The following is an 18245-nucleotide window of genomic DNA, read 5'->3' as shown; positions in this document are numbered from 1 at the left end:
CATCAATCTTCGCTATTTCCACCAACTACAAATGGACCTCACTACCAGAGATATATTTCCCTCCCCAACCCTATCTGTTTTCTGTAAAGACCATTCCCTCCCGATTCCCTTGTCAGGTCCATGCCCCCTACCAACCTACTCTCTCCTCCCCTTCTCATGCCACTGCAGGAATTGCACAACCTGTGCCCACATCTCCCCCCGCCCCGCCACCATCACCTCTGTCCAAGGCCCAAAAGGAGCCTTATACATCGAGTCACAGAGTCATAGAGATGTACGGCACAGAAACAGACCCTTTGGTCCAACTCGTCCATGCCGACCAGATATCCTAACCCAATCTAGTCCCACCTGCCAGCACCCGGACCATATCCCTCCAAACCCTTCCTATTCATATGCCCATCCAGATGCCTTTTAAATGTTGGAATTGTACCAGCCTCCACCACTTCCTCTAGCAGACCATTCCACACATGCACCACCCTTTACACATCCACTCATGTCATTTACTGCATCCATTGCTCTCGAAGTAGTCTCTTCTACATTAGGGAGACAGGATGCCTACTTGCAGAGCACTTCAGAGAACATCTCTGGGACACCCGAACTAACCAACCCCACCGCCCCGTGGCCGAACACTTCAACTTCCCCTCCCACTCCGCCAAGGACATGCAGGTCCTGGGCCTCCTCCACTGTCACACCCTAACCACCCAATGCCAGAACGAAGAACATCTCATCTTCCGCCTTGGGGCTCTCCAAGCACACAGCATCAACGTGGACTCCACTAAATTCCTCATTTCTAACCCCCCCCCCAACCTTAACCCAGTTCCAATCTTCCAACTTGGTATCACCTCCATAACCTGTCCATCTTCCTTCCCATCAATCCGCTCCACCCTTCTCTCTGACCTATCACCTTTACCCCCATCTTCCTCTACCTATCGCACTTTCAGCTACCTCCACCCCCCACACTCCCCCAAGCCTCAACACCCCCCTCCCCCCATCCCTCCCAAACCCCATTTATCTCTCAGCCCCTTGGCTCACAAGCCTCATTCCTGATGAAAGGCTCTTGCCCGAAATGTCGAATCTCCTGCTCCTCAGATGCTGCCTGATCAGCTGTACTTTTCCAGCACCCCACTCTCGACTCTGATCTCCAGCATCTGCAGTCCTCACTTTTTCCCAACATAGATTTAAGGTAAGGGGGGGAAAAAGATTTAAAAGGGACCTAAGGTACAACCTTTTCATGCAGAGGGTGATGCATAAATGGAATGTGCTTCCAGAGGAAGTGGTGGAGACGGGTACAATTACAAAATTTAAAAGATATCTGGATGGGTACATGAATAGGAAGGGTTTAGTAAATGGGACAAGGTTGATTTACAATATCTGGTCAGCATGGATGACCAAAGGGTCTGTTTCTGTGCTGTACATCTCTATGACTTTATGACTCCAGTTTTGCTCTGGCTCCTTGATGCCACATTCCATCAAACACTGCTTTGATGTCAGTAGCAGTCACTTTCACCTCTCAAATCTCCATATTAAATATTTTAGTGATATAAAGATTCTTCAAAGAATAAACTACATTTACCGAGAACTACTTTCATTAATTAAACAGACAGTTTTTATATCTATGTTATGTAATAAACATCAAAGAATGACTATCATTTATATAATGTTTTTCACGACCACTGGACACCTTAAATCTTGGAGTGGCACAGTGGCTCAGTGGATAGCACTGCTGCCTCACAGCGCCAGGGATCTGGGTTCAATTCTAGTCTTGGGTGACTGTGTGGTGTTTGCACATTCTCCCTGTGTCTCCCACAGTCCAAAGATGTGCAGGTTAGATGAACTGGTCAGGGGTTATTATGGGGAATGGGTCTGGGTGGGTTATTCTTGGGAGGGTCGGTGTGGGCTAGTTGGGCTGAAGGGCCTGTTTCCACACTGTAGAGAATCTAAACTATTTTTCAACCAATGAAGCACTTTTTTTGAAGACTAGACACTGGTATAGTGTAGGAAATGCCACCCACTATATGTTCCATAAACAGCAAATATGATGATGACCAAATGGTTTGTTTTTTGTGATGTTGCCTGAGAGTTTAACATTGGCCAGGACACCAAGGATAAGTCCCCTTCTTCTCTTCATTGAATCATTCCAGGGTTAGCATAAGTTACATCCAACCAAGCAGACAGACGGACTACGGTTTAAATCTTATTTGAAAGTGGCATCTCCAAACAGGGAAGCATTGACTCAGTACTGCACTGGAGTATTAGCCTTGATTCCCATGATCAAACACTAGAGTGGGACTTGAACTGAAAGTGAATGGATAAGATATTTGTACACAGTACAGGGTTCAGATGACACTGCAAAACATAATGCCAGCTAAACTATTAATTATTAGTCTTCCAGTTGACGCAAAGCAATGTCTTGCATGCTTCTGGGAAGATGAATAACTTTTGCACAAGACCCTTAATGTGATGTGGTTGACCACATCACAAAATAGCTCTCTTTGTTTCCCTGGAACATGCTAACATCTCTGTAAAGTGCAATCCCAGATATTTAATTTATTAAACTATTGTCAATATGACATTTAGCATGTCATGATGTGCACTACTGTCCACCAAATTATGCAGTGCATTAACAACTGGTTGTTAGTCCAACTATACTAAAATATATTGGATAAGCAAATTACTGCAGATGCTGGAATCTGTACTGACAACAAAATGTGATGGAAATTACAATGGTTGAGGCAGCATCAGTGAAGAGAGCGCAAGCTAACATTTCATGTCTAGATGACTCTGCATCATAGCTGATTTCTAGCACCTTTTTGCTTTCTATATTAAAACATTGTTGTGTTGAGGAGTTCATACCTGAAACATGAACTTAACTCTTCACAGATGCTAACCTACTCAGTCTTTCCAATAACTATTTTGTTTCAAATTTCCAACATGCCATATTATCCTACTTTAAAAAATCTTCAAAACACAGGCTTGTTGCAGTAACATCCTTGAGTTCTTGGTTACTTGTGTAGATGTAGAACAAAATATTAACAAGAATTGATTGTCAGTATCAAACATTTAGTGTAAATGCATGTTTACTTTGGTATATTTACCAAATTCTGTCAATGTCTTCATTATGTAGTAACTAATATCAAGGAAATATTTTTCCTCTTTTGAGATATTCAGAAATCAAAATCTACTGCCATGTAAAAGTCAGTGAATCAGCCTAATGATGTATTTCTCTAGAAATGACTGTCACTGTGTAGTGTAGTGTAGTGTTAGAATAATAGTGCATCAGATTGGTGATATATCACTATAGTGCACTTGAGACAATGAAGACAGAACTAGAAGGTAAACTACTGCTTACTTAAATCAATAACTCTTAAAGTGAACATTTGGTAACAGAATTGGTGAATGAAATGTGGTAAGGATGTCTTCTTGTACCCACTGTCAGAGTGTACCCACATCAACAGACATCAGGAACGGCATTTCCACATCACCCGAGCACATGCCAAAGTAATCCGAATGCTTAAGAATTATTTAGCCTTAACCAACAAGAATATTCTGGGCCTTTCCACAGCAGCGAATAGTTATCAGTACTGACAACAGTTATGTCAAATCTGCCTCATGTCACTATAACAGCATTTGACAGCATTTTGAGATATTGGATTAGTTAGAGCCAACATTTACATGTAGTTTGTGTGCATTATAATCAATTTTACTGGGACCACACAAAATCATGTGTTTTTTTTTAATGTATTCATTCATGAGATGAAGGCATTGCTGGCTCAGCCAGTATTTATTGCCCATTTGAAAGTCAACCACATTGCTGTGGGTCTGGAGTCACATGTAGGCCAAACTGATAAGAATGGCAGATTTCTTTCTCATAGACATGGACATAGACATAGAAATGTACAGCATGGAAACAGACCCTTTGGTCCAACTCATCCATGCTGACCAGATATCCCAATCCAATCTAGTCCCACCTTCCAGCACCCGGCCCATATCCCTCCAAATTTTCATATACCCATCCAGATGCCTTTTAAATGTAGCAATTGTACCAGCCTCCATCATTCCTCTGGCAGCCCATTCCACACACACATCACCTTCTGCATGAAAATGTTGTCCCTTAGGTCCCTTTTATATCTTTCCCCTCTCACTTATGCCCTCTAATTCTGGACTCCCCCAACCCAGGGAAAATACTTTGTCTATTTATCCTATCCATGCCCCTCATGATTTTATAAACCTCTTTAAGATCACCCCTCCGCCTCTGACGCTCTGGGTAAAACAGCCCCAGTGTACTCAACCTCTCCGTATAGTTCAAATCCTCCAACCCTGGCAACATTTTGTAAATCTTTTCTGAACCCTTTCAAGTTTCACAAGATCCTTCCGAAAAGAAGAAGAGCCGAATAGCATGCAATATTCCAAAAGTGGCCTAACCAATGTCCTGTACAGCTGCAACATGACCTCCCAACTCCTGTACTCAGTACTCTGACCAATTAAGGAAAGCATACCAATCTTCTTCACTATCCAATCTACTTGTGATTCTACTTTCAAGGAGCTATGAACTTGCATTCTTAGGGCTCTTTGTTCAACAACACTCCCTAGGGCCTTACCATTAAGTGTATAAGTCTTGCTAAGATTTGGTTTCCCAAAATGCAGCACCTCACTTGATCTAAATTGAACTCCATCTGTCACTCCTCAGCCATTGGCCCATCTGGTCAAGATCCTGTTTTAATCTGAGGTAACCTTCTTCGCTGTCCACTACACCTTCAATGTTGGTGTCATCTGCAAACTTCAAACTCACATCTAAATCATTTAAATAAATGATGAAAAGTAGTGGACCCAGCACCCATCCTTGTGGCACTAAATTGGTCACAGGACTCCAGTCTGAAAAACAATCCTCCATGACCACCCTCTGTCTTCTACCTTTGAGCCAGTTCTGTATCCAAATGGCTAGTTCAGCCTGTATTCCATGAGATCTAATCTTGCTAACTAATGTCCCACGGGGAACCGGGTCGAACGCCTACAGAAGTCCATATAGTTCACGTCCACTGCTCTGCCCTCATCAATCCTCTTTGTTACTTCTTCAAAAAACTCAATCAAGTTAGTGAGACACGATTTTCCACGCACAAAGCCATGCTGACTATCCCTAATCAGTCCTTGCCTTTCCAAATACATGTACACCCTGTCCCTCAGGATTCCCTCCAACAATGTGCCCACCACTGACATCAGGCTCACCAGTCTATAGTTCCTTGGCTTGTCCTTATCACCTTTCTTAAACAGTGGCACCACGTTTGCCAACCTCCAGTCTTCCGGCACCCTCCCTGTGACTATCAATGATACAGATATTTCAGCAAGAGGCCCAGCAATCACTTCCCTAGCTTCCCACAGAGTTCTAGGGTACACCTGATCAGGTTGTGGGGATTTATCCACTTTTTTTGCATTTCAAGACATCTAGCACTTCCTCTTCTGTAATACAGACATTTTTCAAGATGTCACCATCTATTTCCCTACATTCTATATCTTCCATGTCCTTTTCCACAGTTCGCACTGATGTAAAATACTCATTTAGTATCTCCCCCATCTCCTGCGGCTCCACACAGAGGCTGCCTTGCTGATCTTTGAGGGGCCCTATTCTCTCCCTAGTTACCCTTTTGTCCTTAATGTATTTATAAAAACCCGTTGGACTCTATTTGCCAAAGCTATCTCATGTCCCCTTTTTGCTCTCCTGATTTCCCTCTTAAGTACAGGTATACACTTACTGCCTTTATAGTCATCAAAGGATTCACTCAATCTATCCTGTCTATACCTGATATATGCTTCCTTCTTTTTCTTGACCAAACCCTCAATTTCTTTAGTTACCCAGCATTCTCTATACCTCCCAACCTTTCCTTTCACCCTAACAGGAATATACTTTCTCTGGATTCTCGTTATCTCATTTCTAAAGGCTTCCTATTTTCCAGCCATCCCTTTACCTGCGAACATCTGGCCCCAATCAGCTTTTGAAAGTTCTTGCCTAATACCATCAAAATTGGCCTTTCTCCAGTTTAGAACTTCAACTTTTAGATCTGGTCTGTCTTTTTCCATCACTATTTTAAAACTAATAGAATTATTGTCGCAGGCCGCGAAGTGCTCCCCCACTGACACCTCAGTCACCTGCTCTGCCTTATTTCCCAAGAGTAGGTCAAGTTTTGCACCTTCTCTAGTAGGTACATCCACATACAGAGTCAGAAAATTTTCTTGTACATGTTTAACAAATTCCTCTCCATCTAAACCCTTAACACTATGGCAGTAGCAGTCTATGTTTGGAAAGTTGAAATCCTGTACCATAACAACCCAAATTTTCACAGATAACTGAGATCTCCTTACAAATTTGTTTCTCAATTTCCCTCTGAATATTAGGGATTCTATAATACAATCCCAATAAGGTGATCGTCCCTTTCTTATTTCTCAGTTCCACCCAAATAACTTCCCTGGATGTATTTCTGGGAATATCCTCCCTCAGTACAAATGTAATGCTATCCCTTATCAAAAATACCACTCCCCCTCCTCTCTTGCCTCCCTTCCTGTTCTTCCTGTAGCATTTGTATCCTGGAACATTAAGCTGTCAGTCCTGTCCATCCCTGAGCAATGTTTCTGTAATTGCTATGATATCCCAGTCCCATGTTCCTAACCATGCCCTGAGTTCATCTGCCTTTTCTGTTAAGCTCTTTGCATTGAAATAAGTGGGACAGATGGGGTTTTCCAACGATTGGCAATGGTTTCATGATCATCATCAGACTCTTAATGGCAGATCTGTTTCTCATTGAATTCAAATTTCGCTAAATGCCATGGTGGTATTTGAATTTGGGTTCACAGAACATGACCTAGGTCTTTGGATTAATAGTCTAGTGATAATACCACTTGGCCATTGTTTCTGAAATCTAGCCCTGCTTCAGGTCTGCACAAACTATGGATTAAGTTTACTAACTTCAACTCTTAATCCAGAAGACACCTCCCTATTTATTCCTTTAGTATGGTTGACAGAATCAATCAGCATTTCCATTATTCATTGGGTTCTGAAGAAGTCACACTGGATTTAAAAAGTTAACTCTGTTTCTTTTTACATGATGCTGACAGACTTGTAAAATTTCTCTAGCACTTTCTGTGTTTATTTTAAAGCCCTTTCCCCGTTCCTTAAAACAAAGAAGGCATGTGGAAAATACATTTGGAAAATAGAAAGTGTATTGTTAGGCCACTTTCCTGGCAGTGCAAACTAAGCACTAGATAGAATGAATGCTGAACCATTCTGATTTAAATCTACATAAAGGCCTCATTTTCCATCTTAGGAACAAACTGTGGGTTAAATCTGAAAATCCAATGCTCTTTCAATGTCACGTAACACCAATATTTCTCCCTCCAAATACAGCACGCGTAAGCTTAAAATGGTTGTAAATCAGCAGTAAGTGCCGAGCTCACAACATGTATTTCTTTAGTACGAAAATGTAAATTCCAACTTATTTAATGGTCATTCATTGACGTCAGAGACAGCATATTTAAGAGCCAGAAATCAGGAAAGGTCTTCATTTGTCAAAGTCCATTGTGGCATAATAATCTACAAAATGGACACATTTTAAAAATGCAATCAATTGCAACTGAAGACCAGAGGAATAATTTTCATTCCTGCCTCACAATCTGGATGCAATGCTGAGATTCTATGTGTACAAATGCTGGATACTCATATTACAGACACAAGGACATGGCCAGGTATGTGGATAGAGACTTATTCAGGTAAAGAATTTGGTGTAATGATGTCAGACATCAAGGACTTAGTTAAACCTCAAAATGTTTTTGATTACCATCAGGCCTGTAATTGTTTGGCTCAGATTACCTGGATTTTGGATACTAGAGGAAGGTTAAGACCCAAAAAACGTGTGTCAAGGGAAAGAGCATAGCAAACATTACTTTTGAATTAAATAATACTTTTTTTAAAATATGAGGATCCCCACCAGAAGACAGTGAAAAACATTATATGAAAGCGATGCTAGAAGATATTATTAGATTAGATTAGATTTACAGTGTGGAAACAGGCCCTTCGGCCCAACAAGTCCACACCGACCCGCCGAAGCGCAACCCACCCATACATTTACCCCTTACCTAACACTACGGGCAATTTAGCATGGCCAATTCACCTGACCCGCACATCTTTGGACTGTGGGAGGAAACCGGAGCACACCCACGCAGACACGGGGAGAACGTGCAAACTCCACACAGTCTGTCGCCTGAGTCGGGAATTGAACCCAGGTCTCAGGCGCTGTGAGGCAGCAGTGCTAACCACTGTGCCACCGTGCTGCTCACATGATAAATGTGAGGATATATCTTTGAGAATAGAAGGAGGGCACATCGTGAAATACTATTTAGGATTTCCATTCATGTAGTACAGTAACTGAAATACAAATTTAGCAGGGTTATGTCTGTCCAAGTTTAACAGGCCCCAATTGTCTGGTCTGAAACTGGCAACAAGTTTTTTTTCACATAAAAATGTCTTCTTAACAAACACAGTCACAGAAATGTTCAAAACATTCAAATGTCCCTGGGGTTAGGTCCCTTTCTGTCTCTGAAACTTTCTCCAGCCCTATAACTCCCTGAAGCCTTTGCCCTCCTCCAAATCTGGCCTCTTACACATTCCCGAGTTTAAATTGTTCTTCCGCTGGCCGACATGCCCTGAACCTCCTCGGTCTTGAGCTCTGAAGTGCTCTCTCTCTAAGCCTCCATGACTCGGTAAGACACCCTAAGATGCTGTTTCTTGTTTGACCCCGGATTGGCCACCTCTTTGAATATCTCCAGACATGTCAGATTTTGTTTGTTGCGTCTGTGAAGCGACCCGGGCCGTTTTAATACATTAGAGGCTCTACATAAATTCAACTTATTGTTGTAGTCTTCTGTTTGGATCTACGAACCATCGCACAACTACAGAGAGTTAATTGGCTGAAGGGCTTTTGGCCGAAACGTCGATTTTGCTGCTCCTCGGATGCTGCCTGAACTGCTGTGCTCTTTCAGTACCACTAATCCAAAAGCTATTTGCAGCGCACAGGTAGAAACATTTCCGCAGCAGTGCCACTGGGGGCAGTCAAACGTCGCTATTCGTGAGAGAGGCAGCTGGTAATGAAAGGCTCACCCAAACCAGGGACTCAAACACTACTACCTGCCACTATAGGTCCGTGCTGTCAGAGGAACTGCAAGGCATAGAGTGCTCGCGATACACTGCTGGGAAATGGCCAAAACATCTGACACAGGCAAGTGACACCGATTTCCTTACATTTCTGTGACTGTGTGTTTGTTGTAGAAGATCTTTTTTTTTCTATACGCGGACTTCTGGAAAAGTATGAAACTATTGCAATGAAAGACTGTTTTTATTCCCCCAATGCAGGGGGCCATTCAAAGTAGCCCAACTCCCGAGCTGTAACTGTGGAATATCTACAATCGCTGATCGCACATTCAGTCTGTTGCAAGGTGGTTACGATGCGCGAAATATTTGCGTATTATCGCAACGTGATTGTAAAGTGATAGATCCTCTGTGTTCCATATTCAGGGATGCAAAGAGGTGTTGTTATTTATCACTCCTCAACGTTGGTACGTCCTTAAACTAAACCTTTCCCGTGACAACCTTTTATCATTTAATCCCTTATTGTAAACCACTTATCCCTTATAATTACATCTAATTCTTATTTTTAAATCTCGCTATATATTACACGACCAAAGGTGAACCACAGCATTAAGTCCAGTGAATAATGTATGGGCTGGTAAATACTTGTTGCTTAACGTCCCTTCGTTTGTCTTTTCCGAATTGATGGACAGTATAAGAATAAGCCAGTTGTATTGCAGGCAGATGACAAACATCACGTGTGTGGGCAATTTGTTTTGCAAACAATGTCGAGTGTTTGTTATCAAACTCAAAGGATGTGTTGGCATCACCTGTGTGGAAGGGGCAGGCTGTTTCCTATTTCCCCCGCCCCATGTGCTGCTTCTTCACTGGGGTTCTGTCCGGATTCACGTCATATGCATACCATCAGTAAATCCTAGGGAGGGAACCAGGCGGTGATAACCACATCTGCTCAGTAAACACTAAAACTGTGAAGAATGCAGCAAAAATGATTTATCTCACTGGCTTTCTGAGATACTACTGCAGCTGACAGCTCGTTCAGCAGTGTCTACCATAGTCTGACATTGTAGCTAATTGCTCTTGACTCCTGGGTGCTATGTTATCTGTTTGAGCAGTATTTGATGCACACAATTTGCCGTTTCCATTCAGAAAATAGCTTTGCAGTTTCTGGCTTGGCCTAAAAATAATAGATCGGGTCAAGGGATAGATTCTTCACTGTTCACATGTTTCAGTACAGTAGATGTCGAACCGTTGCCCCCACTTGACATCAACCTGATGATGTTTGAGAGTTTATCGTTGACCCAAGCGGTAGTACTCGATTCTAGATCACTGTTGGATCATTACAGGAAATTGTGTTAAGGTTGAACCATTTCTTCGCTGGTCGTGCAGACTGTGGAAGGCAAGAATAATTTGAATAACAATAGGGTTTGAAAGTGCAAAGGCAAGGGGAGTTCGGGAATGGGGCGAGGTTTTATTTTAAACGGACAGAGAGCAAGCCAATGTTTCAAGTCCAGTTGACTCTTCTTCAGAGCTGACTGAGGAAGAGATATCTGGGCTCCAAACATTAGCTTGCTGTCCCCCAATGAATGCTGTCTGACCTCCTGTGATCTCCAGCATTTTTTTTGTTTTCAGTACAGATTCAGGCATCTGTGGAAATTTGCTCCTCCTTTATTTTAAATGGGTGCTGGAGATTTGCCAAAGTGAAGACAGTGACTATGACTTGAAGTTATTAAACTGAATGTTGAGTTCAGAACATTATCAAGTACCTTATGGAAAAATGAGATGGCATTCTTCAAATTTGGGTTAAACTTCATTGGAACAGTGGAGGAGTTGAGGTCGTCAAAGTAGCATAACAAATTCAAACAGCCCAAATCTGGTTTAGGGCTCCAGCATTTGGTCTCTCCGATGTAGGTGATTACATTGTGAATGGTGGATCCTAGAAGTAAATTAAAAGATGTGCAATGTTTCACCGAGAAGTAGTGTTAGTTTCTGGATGCTGGAAAAGGAGGTGAACAGGCAGGTATTGTTTTAGGGAGATGTTTCGTGGAAGTGGTGTGGATGTTGGGATGATTTGAAAAGTAGTCTAGGATATTGTAGAGAAAACAGCCTCTTCAGAAAGAAATGATGTATTGGCATGACATGATTGATAAAGGATTGTCGATTGAATGTGAAAGCTGTGTGGTGGAAATTGAGGATAAGAACTCTGTGATGGTTCAGGGAGTGGTTCAGGGCAAAAGTTTGGGAAATGGGATGAATGTGATTTAGGAAAAAGGAAGACCAACCTGAAGTTTGTGTGCAAAATGATACTATTTGAACAGAAGTAAGAGTTGGAGAAATTGGGAGAGTGAAATTGAACTCCTACAGGGAAGTGAGTTGATAGGATATATGAGCTGAAAATGTGTTGCTGGAAAAGCGCAGCAGGTCAGGCAGCATCCAAGGGGCAGGAGAATCGACGTTTCAGGCATGAGCCCTTCTTCAGGAAGGGCTCATGTCCGAAACGTCGATTCTCCTGTTCCTTGGAGTGCTGCCTGACCTGCTGCACTTTTCCAGCAACACATTTTCAGCTCCGATCTCCAGCATCTGTAGTTCTCACTTTCTTCTGATAGGATATATGGTCAAGGTAGCTTTGGGTGCCTGTATATTTGAAGCAAATATTGACATAGCCTTTCTGAGGAAATAAAGATCAAGATTGGAGGTAGATTGTACGAAGGCAAAGGAGTGATGGAAATTGGAAGCAAAGATACTGAAAGTTTCCATTTCAGGTAGAAGCAGGAAACTATCATAATGCATTCAATCATTCCTGGGGGGGGGGGGGGGGGGGGGGAATCAAGTGAAGATGTGATCTTGATTAAGACTGGAACAAATTCTATCAAATTCTATCAAATAAAAGGTCAGGTGTTGCTATGATCCACTATAGTTTCCAAAGCAACATTTTTATTTTGTGGAACTTAAGTTGTTCAAATTAAAAATATGTTCAGCCTGATGCAAGGGGTTGGCAGTGTTGGGGAAGCAGTTGGCACTCCCTTCAAAGAAGAAATTATAGATCTGCAGTAAAAAGAAAATGACTCAGGCCTGAAAACTAGAAAACAGAAGAGGCAGAAACCATTGGAAGAGTTGGATTACCAAGGCCAGAAGAGATTGGATAAAGAAAGGGAATAGTTAAACTAGGAAGATAGACCTGTATTTCCTGTATCAATGTAATCTTTGTTGATTTTGCGCTAGTTATAGGAACAGCTTGTACGTTGTGGGACATGGGTTAAAGTCTGTAGAGGGGATGGGTGCGATCTGCAGAGGAATTGATGTTCGTTATGATTTGACAAATGATAACTTGATATTCATGATGCGTTTATGGTCCAGAAGGCGTCCCCAGAGAGTTAGCATACAGCCACTGCAATAGAAAGGTCAGTTCATCTGCTCACAAGGACAATGCTATTGCTATTCGATATAAAGATAATACCGTGCTTGGCTGAGAATGGATTATAGCAACTTCAGAAGATTAATTCAAGTATGGGGAGTATCAAAATTTGACTGTTGTGAACTACTAGTGTGACACTGACAATGAAGCAGGCAAGTGACCAGAGAGATGGGTACAGTCTAGATGGAACATCGATTATTTAGATTACTTACAGTGTGGAAACAGGCCCTTCAGCTCAACAAGTCCACACCGACCCGCCAAAGCACAACCCACCCATTCCCCTACATTTACCCCTTTACCTAAAACTACGGGCAATTTAACTTGGCCAATTCACCTGACCTGCACATGTTTGGACTGTGGGAGGAAACCGGAGCACCCGGAGGAAACCCACACAGACACGGGGAGAACGTGCAAACTCCACATAGCCAGTCGCCCGAGTCGGGAATTGAACCCGGGTGTCTCGCGCTGTGAGGCAGCAGTGCTAACCATTGTGCCACCCTATGCTAAGGGGACACTCAGTTAAGAAGTAAATGTGAAGGCAACACAATAGCATAAGAATCAAACGTTGTACAGAAATTTATTGAAATGGTGGAGGAAAGTGCCTGCCTAGTAGAATGAAGCTGTGTGTTTTGCTGAGGAATGATAATTTTGGGGTTAGATAGTCTAAACCTGACTAGAGGGATGGGACTTAAGTGAAGGGTGAAGGAGAAGAATCCAAAGAAGCATTAGTTTCAGAGTTGTTGAAACTTGTTATCCCTGAGGCTGGAAAGTAAGAAGCAGCAGCAAGAGCAAAGGCGAGGGAGAGGTTGTGGGCCAACATGGCCATGAAGTTGAGTGAATTTCTGAATTATGGATGGGTTCAAAATCTGCAGGTTAAAATTTAAGTTGCAATCTGTCATGAAATAGGTCTCAGTTGAAGACAGTTACTCACATCTAGATAAGCACCTGTGTTGCACTTTAATTATCGATCATAGCATTTAGGATCTGATGACTATTGGGCATTGCATATATCTAGTTCTTGATTGTTATGTTTTTTCAATTAAACTGGATTTCAGATAAATGTCGTGTAAACCACTGGTGACACACCCTCTAAGCAAACATGCTAATTATGCAATGATGAGTGAATATACTTAAAATATAGCAGCAGATTGAAAATTTATAATTTATCCCCTCTGCTCCCCATGGTTATAGATACTTCTAATCAACTTGTTAAGAGATGTTATTATACATTTATGGATTAAGAGGAACTTGAACTCAGACCTCCTGGTTCAGATGAAGAGTGTGATCACTGCACTGCGTGAGCCCTATAAGCTGTGATAAAGCTGAGATGATCTCTCAATCCAAGTTTCAAACTTGAGCTAATTGTCGTTGTTTGGCATAGCTTAAGATCAGCAAAGGTTATTGCTGTCTGTATTTGATTGCTTAGGACTAAATTGCAAAAGTATTTCAGTACAATAAATGAAATGGATACAACTTTTATCTTTTTACAAAGACCAATGCACCTAAGTTGCACAGTGGAAAGAATGTCCCTTTAAATTTTTTTTCCAATCTCAAACAAACTCCAAACTATGTTGTGAGGCATGCTGTGACTACTTGCTATTCAGTCTTGGCTGCAGACCTCATGTAGTCTACTAGTGTGCAGGTGCATGGCACAGTATATTCCAACGTGTGTGCATACACAAACAAATTTAGATCATTTTGTTTTTACTGAATGAGCAGGCTGCCAGAAGGATAAAATCTGTGACTCCAATTCTTCCAACCAGTTTACTTGCAGCACCCCTGAGTTGATCTTGGCTTGCATTTGTCTTGGCAAAGAATTTCTAGAAGTTGAAGCTAATTTAACAGATTTAATTTCTCGAGTTCTGTATTAGCAACATAATTTTAAACAAGCTGTTGGATTAAGTCTCTCTACTTACCAGTAAAACTAAGACTTTGAACTGAAATTCTACATTTATTACGGTTGTTGGGAATCTGCTTCTCAAAACCATGAAGTATACATTTTTTTCCCCATAGAAGATTATGAGTTAACATCTTGAGTCCAGTGAGTCTTCATTAGAAAGAAGAACCATAGTTTTACCATCATTTTCATTCCAGAACAAAACAAAATGTCCTTTTGGTCATTTTTAAGCAACATGATAGTGCAGTGAATTTTTCTTGTAGATGACTCTTAATTTATTCACTAATGCCTTACATTTCTCAATGTTTGTTTGGAATGGTTTGCATTAAATGTGAATAAAAGATTTATGGCAACCTCTGCTTTTAAGAGAGTAACATTTGTATTTCCAACAGATATAGTTATATCTTGAATTGCTGCTTGAATGACTATTCATCTTCGTATATTAAAAATTATGATTTAGGATGGATCCCACAAAATGCATGATTGCATTTTTCCAGGCGGTAAAATTATCTTTTTGACATAGGGCCTCTTCTATACCATCCTTCGGCCTATCGAGTCTGCACTAATGAACATCTACTCAAACTATGCTGATTCCATTTTTTAGGACTTGTTACGACTATTCAACTGGTCATCCAACTACCTGTAAAGACTGTGGGGTTTCCCACCTCAGCTACCCGCCCATGCAGTGCAGTCCAGATTCTCACCAAACTCTGGGTGAGAAAAACTCCCCTCAAATTCCCTCTAAGCCTCATGCCCTTACCTTAAAATTCGGTTCCCTTGATATTGAACCTTCAAGTTGCCTTCCATCCTGCCTGTCCATGCCACCTCAATATGATACACCTCAATCAGTTCCTCTCTGCTTTAAAAATACAACACAAGCTTATCAATCTTTCTTCATGGCTAAAACATTCCACTTGAGCACCATCCTGGTGAATCTCCTGTGCATTTCCTCCAGTGCAGTCGCATCTTTACTATAGTGCAGTGACCAGAACTGCACGTGATACTCCAGTGTGGCCTAACCAATACCCTACACAGCTCCAACATAACCTCCCTGTTCTTATAATCTGTGCCATGACTAACAAAGGCAAGTGTCCCATATGCATTCTTAACTAATCTATTAATCCATCCTGCTGCCTTCTAAGCACATTAAGATCCCTTGTTTCCTTTGAGCTTTCTAGTGTGCAGCCATTAATTAAGTGCCTGTTGCTTCTTCCAAAGTTCATCACCTCATACTTTTCAGTGTTAACTTCTACCTCCAACTAATCTGCCCATCTGACTGATCCGCCATCTCCTCCTGTAACCCAAGACCTTCTTCCTCGCTTTCAACCACCTGGCCAAACTTTATGCCATCTGTAAACTTACTTACCATCTCTCCTGCCTCCATGTTTTCTATACCATTTGCATGTATATCATGAGCAATAAAAGATCCAACACTGCACCCAGTGGTATGTCATTATACACCGGGCTCCAGTCTCATGAACTATCTTCTACCATCACCCTTTGTTTCCTATTGCTAAGCCAATTTTGGATCCAACTTGCCAAGTTACCCTGGATCTCATGTGTGCTTAACTTCTTTATCAGTCTCCATGTGGGACCTTGTAAAAGGATTTGCTGAAATCCAAATCGGCTACAAAAATTATACTGTCCTCATCTACATACCTGGTCATCTCAGAAATGACCCAAAATTTGTTATGCATGACCACTCTCTGACAAAGCTATATTGACTGTCGCTGATCAAACCTTATCTCTCCAAGTGGAGATTAATTGTTTCCTTTGGAATTTTCTCCAATAGTTTCCCTGCCACTGATGTAAGACTCACTGGTCTGCGATTCCCTGGTTTGTCTCTACCACCCTTCCTGAAAAGCAGGGCTACATTAGCTCTCCTCTAGTCCTCATGCAACTCCCCTCTGCCCAGAGAGAAATTAAAAATTTAGATCACAGTCCCTGTAATGTCATCCTTCTGCAACCTGAGTTATAACTCATCCAGACCTGGGGATTTGTCTACTTTTAATCTTTCCAAAATCTCCAGTATCTCCTCATGCCTGTGTCACATTGTTTAAGAACCTTTCAGTCCCTCTTTGCGAATTCTATGCCTACGTCCTCATTCTCTGAAGTGAAGATTAATATAAAGTTCTCATTTAACTCAATGTTCTCTGGTTCTTCACACATTGCCCCCTTGGTCCAAAATAGGCTCTTACCTTTCCCTGGTTATCCTCTTTCCCCTTGGTATATTTACAGAGTATCTTGGGATTCGCTCTAATTTTGCCCATCAGTTTTTCTTCATGCCCCTCTTTGCTCTCCCAACTGCTTTTATAAGTTCCCCTCTGCACTTTCCATGCCCCATTAGGACCTCTGTTGATTTGTTCCCTTTGTGTCTGTTAGGAAGCTTTTCTTTTTCCTCCTTGTCCAGTTCTGAATATTCCTATGCATCAGATCTCTCTGGGTTTGTTTCCCCTACATTTGGGTTTGTACTCTCTCCAATTCTACTTTGAATCCCACCCACTGTTCTGCTGCAGATTTGTCTAGCTGTTCCCAGTCTACATTAGCGAGATCCTGCCTTATTTTAATAACATCTGTCTTCCCCATATACAAAGCCCTTTTTTTTTGCAGACCACCTTTTCCCTTTTCCATGACAAACAAAAACTATGCAGTGCTGTGGTCACTATCATTAAAATGCTCTCTCCATGCCATTTTGATCATTGTCTGGCTTCATTATCCAGCTTTAGGCCCAGCACAGTATCATCCTATGTTGGACCTTCTACATGTTGATATTAAAAAAAAACTCTCCTGCAAAGAAATCTGCCCTTTCAAAACCCTTTTCACTATGATGGTCCCATTAATATTGGGGAAGTTGAAATCCAATAAAATAATTATCCTATTATGGTTTTTACACACCTAAGTGAATTGTCTACATATCTGGTCCTCTGTTGCCCACTGACGTCCAGCATGCTACCTTTTTATTTCTAAACTGTACCCACTAAGCCTCATTTGAAGACCCTTCCAAGAGAACATCCTTCCTTAATGCAGTAACTGACCCCTTAAGGAATTTGGAGCGAACCTAGAATTTTCCACTACATCAAAGAGAATTGGTTCTTGATATTTTTCAGCTTTGTGAAGGCAATCTTTCTAGAATTTAATGGGTTATGGTGAAGATTCATATCCTGTGATATTCAGTTTCTGTTCAGAGGGAGCGGGAGCCTGGTTCCTTTTAGCAGTGGCCATTCTGGCAGTCAGCTGTGATTTGCTGTTTTGGGCCAGATAATCAAGGTAATTAATACAATTATTGGAGAGTGATAGGATGAAACATTTTTTAAACTGTTCCATCTATTAAGTTACTTTTTCACTTCTCATGAGGTCAACCATTGCCTCCAGATTGTTGCTCCAAATAACAATTAATCCTTGGTTAAAATCTTATTGTGCTTCAAGATTTTTTTATTACTTTCTATGATTGTCCTGCTCTTTAGCCTTTTTGATGTGAAATTGATGCAGAATTCTTGCATAGAAATTGTGCTGTACTAAATTGTGGCAAGTAATTAAAATGTGGGAACAATTTATTTCAATAATAATTGCATTCGTCCCCTGCATTCTTTCCTCAATCTACTCCTATTTAATTTGTCCAGTTTAAATGTCATTCTTTTAATCTGCATACTAATCAGTAGATCAGTCAAGCTGAAGTAACAGGTTTTGCACAAAGATTGTCTATTGCAATAGTTAATCGTTAATATTGTCAAATGTCTCTCCATGCATGTGGACAATTTTTTTTTAGCTTTTATACTTGTATGGCTAACCTGTAATTCATATTTGAGTAT

The 18245-nt window shown here is 41.3% G+C and overlaps 1 protein-coding gene across 1 annotated transcript in view; it reads left to right on the top strand.

The window, feature by feature from the left end:
* The first annotated feature begins 9115 nt into the window (after positions 1-9115).
* pitpnm3 (PITPNM family member 3) overlaps positions 9116-18245 on the top strand; it is a 663088-nt gene continuing 653958 nt past the window's right edge. The window contains exon 1 of the mRNA XM_060847742.1: positions 9116-9257. Coding sequence (XP_060703725.1) covers positions 9236-9257 — 22 coding nt within the window. The 5' untranslated portion in view covers positions 9116-9235. The remainder of the gene's footprint in view (positions 9258-18245) is intronic.

This window comes from Hemiscyllium ocellatum, chromosome 31 (assembly GCF_020745735.1).
Source record: "Hemiscyllium ocellatum isolate sHemOce1 chromosome 31, sHemOce1.pat.X.cur, whole genome shotgun sequence".
Taxonomy (NCBI): Eukaryota; Metazoa; Chordata; class Chondrichthyes; order Orectolobiformes; family Hemiscylliidae; genus Hemiscyllium; species Hemiscyllium ocellatum.
The sequence above is the reverse complement of the archived record's forward strand: the minus strand, read 5'-3'. Positions and strand labels throughout refer to the sequence as shown.